Source organism: Marmota monax, unplaced genomic scaffold (assembly GCF_021218885.2).
Source record: "Marmota monax isolate L192 unplaced genomic scaffold, Marmota_monax_Labrador192_F-V1.1 WCK01_AAM20220418_F8-fsc00006, whole genome shotgun sequence".
Lineage (NCBI taxonomy): Eukaryota > Metazoa > Chordata > Mammalia > Rodentia > Sciuridae > Marmota > Marmota monax.
Window position 1 is genome coordinate 19,853,436 of NW_026693712.1, and position 12,521 is coordinate 19,865,956.

General features: G+C 35.4%; 1 protein-coding gene across 4 annotated transcripts in view; it reads right to left on the reverse strand.

Moving 5' to 3' along the window:
- Ctnna1 (catenin alpha 1) overlaps positions 1-12,521 on the reverse strand; it is a 173,494-nt gene that overhangs the window by 15,740 nt on the left and 145,233 nt on the right. For 3 of the 4 annotated variants that reach the window (XM_058584297.1, XM_058584296.1, XM_058584298.1), the window contains 2 exons: positions 11,295-11,396; positions 10,493-10,649 (listed from right to left, as the gene is read on the reverse strand). In XM_058584297.1, coding sequence (XP_058440280.1) covers positions 10,493-10,649; positions 11,295-11,396 — 259 coding nt within the window. The remainder of the gene's footprint in view (positions 1-10,492; positions 10,650-11,294; positions 11,397-12,521) is intronic. The other variant, XM_058584299.1, reaches the window with a different exon arrangement.

A 12,521-nucleotide genomic window follows, 5' to 3' on the forward strand; every position in this document is an offset into this window, starting at 1 on the left:
AGGTTCTACTCCTGGATATCAACTCATTTGTTAATAGAACAAAACAACCACCACCACCAAAAACAAAACAAAACAAAAAAAAACCCCCAAAAAAACAAAACAAAACAAAAAACTACATACCAAAGAACAAATGCATAAAAAGAAAGAGGAAATTAACTGATACACAATTCATGAAGAAACAGGCAAACATCTCCCCAAAATTCACAATCCCCCAAAGGAACTGATATATATGGAAGTGAAGGAAATCCCAGAGACAGGCTATAAAATGATAAAATAAAAAGATCTAGGGAACAAGTTAAGAGCAAGTACAGGAGGTGAAAGCACATTTCAATAAGGAAATGGAGATAGATACTGAAAAGAAACCAATCAAAATCCTGGAAATGGTAGAGACACATGAATTAAATTATCACTTGGAAGTGTCACTAAACAGATTAGGCTGTCTAGAAGACAACTTCAGATCTTCAACATAGGATATAAGAATATAAAAATATACAACTGGGAAAATTCAATGTAACAAACCTGAAATTCACTGGGACAGAAGAGAACATGTAGATACAGGCTAATGATATTGAGAACCTCTTAGTGACCTAGCTGCAGAAAATTTTCCTAACTTCAGAAATGAGATAGACATCCACATATAAGATGCTTATAACAGAACCTCAAAAAGACAAGATCAAAAAAGAACCTCTCCAAGACACATCATAATCAAAATGCCTAACAGAGAATAAAAATATGAAAAGCTAGAAGAAAAAAAGTCAGGTCATATTTAAAGGCAAACCAATGAGGCTCACTTCTGACTTCTCAATTCAGACCCTAGAATCAAGGAGGGCTTAGAATGAGATATTTCAAGCTCCACAAGAAAACAACTGCCATCCAAGATCCCTACATCCAAGCAAAGCTATCTTTCAAATTTCATGCAGAAATAAAAACTTTCCACGACAAAGATATACTACATGCAGAACTCAAAAATAAACCCCAGAGCTCCCACATAGATGATGTTCACTAAAAGAGAAACTAACTAAATGAAAATAAAGACTGAATTAAATGTGGCAAACAAACCAAAATGGCATAAAATAACAAACAGCTATCTATAAAAACACTGAATGTAAATGGTCTCAACTCCCCAGTTAAAAGGGCTGAATGGATTAAAAAATAAGACCCAACTATATGCTGTTTACAAGAGGCAAAGATATACACAGACAGAATGTAAAAGAATGGGGGAGGGATTCCAAGCAAATTGAGTCTGAAAACAAGCAGGATTAGCTATTCTCTCTCATATCTAACAGAGCAGATTTTAAGCAAAAATTAATCAGAAGACAGAAAGAAAGTCACCACTATTGATAAAGGGAACACTCCAACCAGAAGATTTAAGGGTAGTAAGCATGTAAGCCCCAGATGTTAGTGCACCTAATTATGTAAACAAATGAACAAAAACTTCTTGCTAGTAAATCCCAGAGAGACCCCAATACAATAATACTGTGAGATTTCAACACAGTCCTTTCACCAATGGACAGGTCATCTAAACAAAATCAAATTTCTGACCTAAATGATACTATAAATTAAATGGATCTACAGATATCTACAGACTATTTCACCTGAAAACAGCTGAATTCACTTTCTTCTCAGCAGCTCATGGAACCTTTTCCAAAATAGAACATATGCTTGATCAAAATGTAAGTCTTAGCAAAACAAAACAAAACAAAAAAACGATATAATCTAGCACATTCTATCAGATCATAATGGAATGAAAAATCAACAATAAGAAAAATTATAGAAACCACATAAACATATGGAGATTAAATAATACTCTTAAATGAGGAACGACTCATAGAAGAAATAAAAAAATTCTTGGAAATAAATGACAACAGAAATACAAAATAACAAAATCTCTGGAACAACATGAAGGCAGTGTTAAGAAAAAAGTGTATAGCATTGAGTGCCTATGTTAAAAAAAAAAAAATAGAAAAGATCTCAAATAAATAACCTAATGCTATACCTCAAGGTTTTAAAAAGGAATAACAAACTAATGGCAAAATCAGTAGAAGACAGAAAATAATTAAGATCAGAGCCAAAATTAATGAAACTGAGAAGGAAAAAAATACAAAAGATTAATGTAATAAAGAGTTGGTTCTTTGAAAAGATAAGCAAGATTGATAAACCCTAACTAACCAAATGAAATACCCAAATTAACAAAACTAGAAATGAAAAAGGAGATACCAACATAGATACTTCTGAAATCCGGAGGATTATTAGAAACTATTCTGAAACTTTATACTCTAAAAGGAAAATCCAGAAGAAACAAATTTCTACGCACATATGACCTGCCCAAATTGAACCAGGAAGATATAGAAAATTTAAACAGACCAGTATCAAGCAATAAAATTTTTTAATTTATATGACAGCAGAATGCATTACAATTTTTATTACATATATAGAGCACAAATTTTCATATCTCTGGTTGTATACATAGTATATTCACACCAATCCATGTCTTCATTACCTGGATAGAAATGATCATCACATTCTACCATCATTACCCCATGACCCCTCCCTTCCCCTTCAACCCCTCTGCCCTACCTAGAGTTCATATGTTCCTACCATGCTCCTGCTCCCTATCCCACTATAAATCAGCCTCTTTATATCAAAGAAAACATTTGGGATTTGTTTTTTTGGGATTGACAATATCTTCTCTAACTTCATCCATTTACCTGCAAATGCCATGATTTTATTCTCTTTTATTGCTGAGTAATATTCCATTGTGTATATATATGCCACGGCTTTTTTTTTTTTTAATCCATTCATCTATTGAAGGGCACCTAGGTTGGTTCCACGATTTAGCTATTGTGAATTGTGCTGCTATAAACATTGATGTGGCCGTGTCTCTGTAGTATGCTGTTTTAAGTCCTTTGGGTATAGACCAAGGAGAGGGATGGCTGGGTCAAATGGTGTCAAGCAATATAATTGAAAGAGCAATTAAAAGTCTTCCAACAAAGAAAACCCAGGACCAGATAGAGTCTCAGCAGAGTTTTACTGAATCTTTAATGAAGAACTAATACCAACCTTCTTCAAATTATTCCATGAGACTGAAAGGGAGGGAACACTCCCAAATATACCCTATGAAGCCTGTATAACCCTGACACCAAAACAAAGATACATCAAGGAAAGGAAACTATAGACCAATATCCCTGATGAACATAAATACAAAAATAACAAAGTATTAGGAAACCACAGTCAAAAACACATCAAGAGGATACTATGCCAAGATCACATGGGCTACATGCCATTGTGCAAGTACAACTCAACATATGCAAATCAATAAATGTAATTCACTACATAAATAGAAATAAGGACAAGAATCAGGTGATCATCTCAATAGATGCAGAAAAGGCCTTTTTAAAAATCCATCTCCCATCATGTTAAAAGTGCTAAAGGAACTAGGGATAGAAGGAACTTACCTCTACATTATAAAAGCTATACAAGACAAACTCAAAGCCAGCATCATAATGAATGGCAAAAAAATGAAAGCATTTCCTCCAAAATCAGGAACAAGACAAGGATGTCTATTCTGACCACTTCTACTCAAAATTGTCCTTGAAACTCTAGCCAGAGCAATCAGACAAGGAAAAGAAATGAAAAGAATACAAGTAGGAAAATGAGTCAAATGAACTCTGTTTGCTAATGACATGATCCTATAACTAGAAGACCAAAAAAACCCCACCAGATTTTTTTTGGTACTGGGGATTGAACCCAGGGGCGCTCAACCACTGAGCCACATCCCCAGCCCTTTTTTGTATTTTATTTAGAGATGGGTCTCACTGAGTTGCTTAGTGCCTCACTAAATTGCTGAGGCTGGCTTTGAATTTGCAATCTCTCTACCTTAGCCTCCCGAGCTACTGGAATTACAGGTATGTACCACCACACTTGGCCACCAAAAGAGCTGATAAATAAATTCAGCAAAGTAGAAGGATAAAAGAGTAACATTCATAAATCAGTAGCTTTCCTATACCCTACTAGCGATCTTGCTGAGAAAGCAATCAGGAAAAGTATCCCATTCACAATAACATAAAAAATAAAATACATGGATGTGAAAGATGTCTACTTTAAAACTATAAAACACTGAAGAAAGAAATTGAAGAAGACCTTTGAAGATAGAAAGCCTCCCACATTCTTGGACAGGCAAAATTAATATTTTCAAAATGCCCATACTACCAAAAGTATTATAACAGATTTGATGCAATCCCCATCAATATATGACATTCTTCACAGAACTAGAAAAAACAATCCTAAAATTCATTTAGAAGAATAAAAGAGCTACAATAGACAAAGCAATTGTGAGCATGAAGAGTGATGCTAGAGGGCTGGGGGTATAGCTCAGTTGGGAGCGTGCTTGCCTTGCATACACAAGGCCCTAAGTTTAGTCCCTGGTACCAAAAACAAAAAACAAACAAAAAAACACACACACAACCTAGACATTCAGACAAATGGAGTAAAACAGAAGACACAGAAATAAACACATACAGATACAGACATATATTTGACAAAGGTGCCCAAAATATATGTTGGAGAAAAGACAGCCTTTTTAACAAATGTTACTGAGAAAACTGAATATCCATATGTAGAAGAATGAAACTAGATTTGTACATCTTACCTGAACAAAAATCAAATCAAAATGGATCAAAGAATTAGGAACAGACCAGAAAATTTGCAACTTCTAAAAGAAAACAGGGCCAACACTCCATCATCACATTAGTGCAGGCACTGACTTCCATAACAAGATCCCTAAAGCTCAAGAAATAAAACTGAGAATCAATAAGTGGGATAGAGCCACATTTAAAAGCTTCTGCACAGCAAAGAAAATGATTGAAGGTGTGAAGAAAGAGCCTATAGAATGGGAGAAAATCTTTCCCAGCTACTCCTCTGACAGGAAATTAATATGTAGAATACCTAAAGAATTCAAGCTCAACACTAAAACCCCCAAATAATCCTATCAATAAATGGGCAAAAGAACTAATCAGACACTTCTCAAAAATAGAAATACAAATGGCCAAGAAATATATGAAAAAAATGTTTGACTTCCCTAGCAATTAGGGAGATGCAAATCAAATCTACATTGAAATTTCATCTCACTCCAGTCAGATGCCAAATATCAAGAATACAGAGGGCTGAGGGTATGGCTCAGTCGTAGAGCACTTGCCTAGCATGTGTGAAGCACTGGGTTTGATTCTTAGCACCACATAAAAATAAATAAAGGCCCACTAACAACTAATAAAAATTTTTTAAAAGAATGCAAATGATAATAAATGCTGACAAGGATGTGGGGGAAAGGTACACTCATACATTTGGTGGGACTGCAAAATATTACAACTGTTCTAGAAAGCAGTATGGAGATTCCTCAATTTTTTTTTAGGAATGTAGCCACCATATGACCCAGCTATCCCACTCCTCAGCATTTATCTAAAAGAACTAAAATCAGCGTACTATATTATAGTGATATAGCCACAACAATGTTTATAGCAGTACAATTTATCTGTCAATAGATGAATGGATTAACCTGTGGTATATATACACAACAGCCATAAAGAAGAATGAAATTATGGCAGAAATTATGGGCAACATCATAGGAAGTGAAATAAGCCAGAATCAGAAAGTCAAGGGTTGAATAGTTTCTCATATGCAGAAGCTAGAATAAAGTAAGATGGTGGAAAGAGGGGTAGGGGTCAGCTATCATAAAGATAGGGAAGATAAGTGGAATAGGAGATGGAGAGGGAGAGAAAAGGGATGAGAAAGGTGAAGAAATGCAGAAATTGGTAGTATGGGCATTTTGAAAATATTAATTTTGCCTGTCCAAGAATGTGGGAGGCTTTCCATCTTCAAAGGTCTTCTTCAATTTCTTTCTTCAGTGTTTTGTAGTTTTAATGAAGCTTATCATACATTTTTAAATTGTAAACTCTTTACTTACTAATTTAAACAAACTGGTAGTAAGCTTGCCAACACTTCAAAGCCTTGGGTTTAAAACTTTTGCCTTTACTGAACAATACTGATGTATGTAGCTTGTATCATACAAGGGAAAGGAAAAGATGTTGCTAACAAGATCATAAACCAAAGTTTTCTCCTATCATTGATTTTAAGACTCATTCCCATTTCAAGATTGTTAATACCTATTGGGATTATTGCAGGAGGGTATATTTTAGAATCAACGAAGTATAACATCCTTTTTATTAATTAAATATAGTGGCCCAAACCTTCATCTAAATACCTATGTTTTCAAAAATCAATTTGGATTTTCTTGAATTCATACTGGCTTTCTTCCAGGGACCTCAAACCAGGGAAAGGTATGCCATTCTTTAGCAAGTCTTTAGCAAGACTTCCGCAAGACTTCCTTTAAGTCTTCTATTGTAGAAAACAGACTAAAGTAATATGAAAAGCTGAAGCCTACTTGGGGCCACCACATACTCAGGACCCAGCTCTATGAAAGGTGAAGCCTACTCGGAGCTACCACATACCCAGGATACAGTGCTAAGCCTGCTCTCTACACTTACAGCCCTAAGGGTAAGTGAGAGTCCACTAGTTGTGTGCAAATGCAGGAAGTTAAGAGGTACCCACACTAACTGTAATCTCATTATCACTCTAGCATTAACTGAATTTCTCAGGAAATTCAGTTCATTATGAACAGACACACCGATCTGTACCCCCCTTAAAGACTATTTAATACAATCTTTATTTGTAGATGTGCTTTTTAAAAAAATATTTATTTTTTAGTTTTAGGTGGACACTATATTTTATTTTTATGTTGTGCTGAGGATCGAACCCAGCGCCCCGCGCATGCCAGGAGAACACGCTACTGCTTGAGCCACATCCCCAGCCCTGTAGATGTGCTTTTAATAGGAAAAAAAAATTATATATATACACACAACTGTCTATGTAAATATGTACAGCTATGTGTAAATGGACACCAAGGGAGTCCCATAGAAGACACTACTATATCTTTATCACTTGAAACTTTTTTTAGGTATGCCTCAATAGATCTACCTTGTCCATTCTAATAGTTGTATAAGCACCAGTGGAATAAATGGAGGGGCTATAATTTTACTTTTCCAGTTTTTCCTAGATATTTTGGTGGGGGGAAAAGTCTTATACAGGTATTTTGACAAACATTTGTGACATTTACCCTAAGGAAAATTTTGAGTCAATGAGGTTCTACTGAATTAAAAGACATATATTTTTAAAGTAACCAAACAGTATCTAATTACCCTACAGGAACCATGCCAACTGGCATTCTCCAGAAAGGCTGTAAGTGCTCTAGTCTAAAAACAAGGCCTGTCTTCAGATTCTTTGGTCTGGATGACTTTATCAGTGCAGAAGATGCACCTATGATAATCTTGTTTCATGCTTTATGTAGAGGACTTACTTTAACCAAAGCACTATTTTGAGTGCTTGACATTTTACTCTATAGTGTAGACATTAAAAAAAAACAAAAAACAAACAAACAAAAACACCATGAGGAAACTGGGGCACAAAGTTCTGAGTGACTTGCCTATTCAAGGTCATATATCTAGTGGGCCTGGGAGTTAGAAATCAAATCCTCTAACTTCACCAATAATTGAATCACTCCCTCCAAAGAGAAACTTTCATCTATAGTTTTGCTTTTTCGCTATTAAACACAAAATCAAAAATTAAGTAAAATGTCTTACCTTTTGAGCTACAAATCAGGATATCATCTATGATAAGTATGCAGGAACTTCTGGAATCATGGTGGGAGGGCAGCCAGAAATAATAGAGGATGCTCAGTTCTACTCCACAAATAACTTCCTCTTAGGTGGGTTTTGAGTGGGCAGGACTACAGTAAATATCTAGACCTCTGGGCTTCTAAGAGGGAATTTGATGGTGGAAATCATTAGTGGAGCTATTCCACAAAACCTCTCATACTACTGAATGGTCTCAAGGCTCCGGAATATAGGAGAAATAACCACTCCAAGAAATCAAGCAGCCTTACCTTTAGCTGAACCATATCAAGTTCACCTACCTTAAGCCAGACTCTATTGGGCAGCCCCCCTACTCAAAAGCAAGCTCATTTCACAACAGGACCACTATGGCCCCCGTGTGCTTTAGGGCAAAGGGAAATTGGCACATGGTGCACTTCTGAGTGAAGACAAGACGTGGCTTCTTGCCTACTGCCTATAACCACTATAAATGACACCTACCTAGGCTGTGTATCAGGTAAGAACAGGAGTCACCTCCAGTCACCCCACAAAAAAGTTCTAGAGATGCAATGGGTAGGGTAGGTGCTTAAGGGTGTCAAAGATTCTGAGTGCTGGACATTAACTGCTCAGTCTACTAGAACTCTGCATCGGCTTCTGCTTGTCTCCTCCTTTCCTCCTATGCCCCTAAAAAGCAGAGGAACTGTGAATAAAAGCCTTGTCCTACTAATTATTACTTGACATCCCTCAAGCAACCCTATGACAGAACATTAGAAAAACATACCAGGTAGCCCTCTAAGATTTAGATGCTCTAAAAACACTACAACTTCCAGGCTGGGACTGTAGCTCAGCGGCAGAAGCACTGGGTTTGATCCTCAGCACCACATAAAAATAAAACAAATAAAATAAAGGTATGCTGTCCATCTACAACTACAAAAAATTAAAACAAAAAAACAAAAAATTACAACTTCCTTAGACAACAGTTCCATGTTTTCATCTGCTGAACAGAAACTGTCTAAACTCCTTTCCATCAAAACAATCCTCTCTCAAATTCTCATATACTTGCATAAAAATTAAACACAGTCACCAGAGAAAAGTATAATGCTAAAGAATTTGATTCTTAAAAATTTTCTAAATTTTATTTATTTATTTGTTTGTTTGTTTATTACTAGTCTTCTGTTTTGTCATATACCTTGAAGACACTGTCTGGATCCCACTAAAAGCTACTACAGAAAACATTTTTTTCCTCCGATTTGAAGAATGTTGCATGAGGAACATTGATTCTATTACATTTTATTTTGCTGTAAGAAGACTGAAAATCCCTTGAGACCAAGTCTAAGCTATACCCAACCTAATCTCAAAAAAGCAACTGTAGAAATGCAGTATTTATCCGGAGGGGGGCTTTGAATTTAGATTTCAGAATATATTGTTTGCTTAAAAGTGTGCAGTGAAGGTGGAATGTTTCTCTCTAAACCTATGAAAAAGAATAACTTGGTACTTCAATGGGAAAAACAATAGAAGGCCAAGATTTCCCAAAAAAGCCATTGCTGCATTTTTGGCACCTGCAAAGTTGTGCTTGCAAATGAGTTTTTGTTTTAAAGTACCAGTAACCTGCAATTTGGCAGTCCTTCAGTAACATGGCTTGCCCTATTGTTTTTCAGTTTGCAGACTGTCTGCTTCTCACCTTTTCAAGCCAGAACTTCCAAACCCAAGGAAAGCATGTAAAGACAAGGAACCATTGGTATTCAGAACACATGGTCATCCTTATATAGGTCATTGCTGGAGGATTGTGCTATGCATATACTTAAGTCCTGCTTCTCTTTCAAGCCCCATTGCCACTCAAAATCTCCCACATTCTGGCCCACAGTTCCCTATAGTGATAGTTTCAGCCCTACAAGAACCCAGCCACTGGCTTCAGGAAGCCAGGTGCTTCCAGTGAAAAGCCATGTAGCCAAGCCAAGGACAACAGAAGCCCAAATAAATGAAGAATGCATTTAATGTTGCTCAACTCTAAGGAGACATGATTGAAATTTATCTCTGTGTGATAAACACTAAATTGCATTTGTGACAGACATTTTCTATACGAATGCAATTTACTATGTCATTACCAGTTTATGTTTATATAATGAAATCAACTGTTTTTGTGAGGTGAATTACACAGATTTATTTTTTCTAAGTTCATAATTAAAAGGCACTTAAATATTTCCTCTCTGTTTTCTATCTACGTATCATTCAGACAAAGAGTCTTTGGAAAAATAGGCATTTAAACTGTGATCATTTCTGAGACAGGAGAGGTTTTCCAAGAAAAGAGAGGGGAAAAAACAAAACAAAATCTATTTTAAAAAGGAAACTAAAGGTGATGGTACTGAGAAGTTCTTTTTCTTCTGTTTCATAGGCTTATAACACAACCACAGTGTCTACTGGGACCAACACAGGTCAAAAATTTTTCTAAACACAGTAGCAGCAAGAAGGGTGGTTACTGTGCTTGACAAGTTACAGTTAAAGAAGGATTTTACTCTATGAAAGCAGAGAAAGTCTCAGACAGCTTTCTAACTCTTGCTTCCAGGATCTCCATCAGCCCCACCATGAGGGAAATAGCTCCAATTCCATCTTCTATTACTCAGGAGGCAGTGGTACTTTGTTTGTTTAAATTAAAATGAAAACTAACACAATATTATTACTAAAATAATTTATTTTACTTGCCCAGACATGGGGGACTTTGTCTATTACTGTAAAATTAGATGCCAGTAATTATGCACATCCTTAAATGCTATGCTGGGGAACCAGTTCATTACCTGAAACAGCCAAGAAGTCATCAATGGAAGTAATGTCATCAACAGCATCTGTGAGAACACGGACTTGTTTTTCCCACTGTTCTTTAAAAAGATCCATGTTCTCTTGGGCCAGTTTACTCTGTGGTTTTGCTGCTAAAGCCAATGCAGCATTAATAACCTACAAAAAATATTAAAGTTATTTATTTTTCAGAATCATGCAAATGAAACAGATGGGACAATTTGGTCAGTACAGTGGCAACGGCCTTGTCTTACATGAATTTCACTAGGACACATTATACCATATGTTCCACCATAACTATTACAAAGGTGAAGTGGTGAAGTATTAAATAGGTTTTATGTTAAAGTCAAAGTTACACATATTTTGTTCAGAAACTATGTGCAATTTTAAATAAATTAAAAGTACCTCTAATCTCTCCACTCATTCTATAATTCTGACAATAAATTCAGCTTTTTTTCTCCTCACAGTTCACAATGTAGACACATCAAGAACTACATAATGAAAATTATATGCTACATAAAAATGACTATCCTGTTTTTTCAAGTATTTCTTCATGTCATTAAACATATATTGAAAATATTAACTGTTTATTATTCCATCTTATAGGTATACTATATTATTCTTCTACTATAGAGTAGCTTGTTCTAGCTTACTCTCTCACCACCAGTTAATAATCTTGTTATGAAAATCTAACATTTCACGTTGTAGATGCACTATCAAAGTATAGTTCATAAAAATATATTCAATTTCCTTTTTCCTCTGCTTGTCTTTAACAAAGGCATATTTAAAACATAAAAGAACTACCCCGGAGCCGGACACAATGGTGCAGTCCTGTAATGCCAACACCTGGGAAGCTGATGCAGGAGGATTGCAAGATGAGGCCAGACTCAGCAATTTAGCAAGACTCTGTCTCAAATTAAAAAATAAGAAGAACTGGAGATATAGCTCAGTGGTAAAGTGCCCCTGGATTCAATCTCCAGTACAAAAAGAAAAAAAAAGACATAACAACAACAAAAATTACATAGGAAAGTATATAATCTGCTAAGTTAAAAAAATTCTTTAGGACTGAGAAGATAGCTCAGCAGAACATGTACCTAGCATATACAAGGTGCTGGGTTCAATCCCCAGCACTGCACAGTGCACACATGTGTGAACATATTCAATGTTTTATTGAGATATAATTCATGAATCATGGTTTGCCCACTTAAGGAATATAAAATTCAATGATTTTTTAGTATAGTCAGTTATGCAACACTCACCACATTCAATTTTAGAACATTTTTATCACTCCAAAAAGAACCTGTATATACATTTGCAGTAATTCCTTATTTCCCTTCATACTACTTTCTGCCATCTTCTGGCAATCACTAACCTCCTCTCTTGTCTCTATGGATTTGCCTATTCTGGACATTTCATATAAACAGAATTACATAATATGTGGACTTCTATAATTAGTTTCTTTAACAAAATGTTTTGAAAGCTTATTCATGTTTTAGCATGTTGTCAGTACTTCAATTCTTTTCTGACAAGTAATATTCTATGATATATGGATACGTCACATTTATTTATCCATTCATCAAATGAATAATACTTCATGAACATTCATATATATGTGTCAGTTTTCATTTCTCTGGGAATGGAACAGAATTGCTGGATCATATGGTTAAGTTTACCTTTAACCTTTTGAGGAACTGCCTTACTGTTTTCCAAAATGGCTGTACCACTTTATTTTCCCACCAGGATGATGGTTCTAATGCCCCATATCTTTACCACCCCGCCCCTAATTTTAAAGTTAATTATAAAGTGGATATAAAATTACCTCACTTGCATTTCCTTGATGACTAATGGTGTTAGATTTTTTTTTCATGTGCTTATTAACCATTTGTGTATACTCTTTAGGGTATGTCTATTCATATTCTTTCATATATTGAATAATTAAACAATGAGAGCAGTATCAAAATGAACTGAGAATAATTGGACTTCTAGGTACAAGAATACTTATGGATTAATGGAATAAATGTGTTTAAAGTA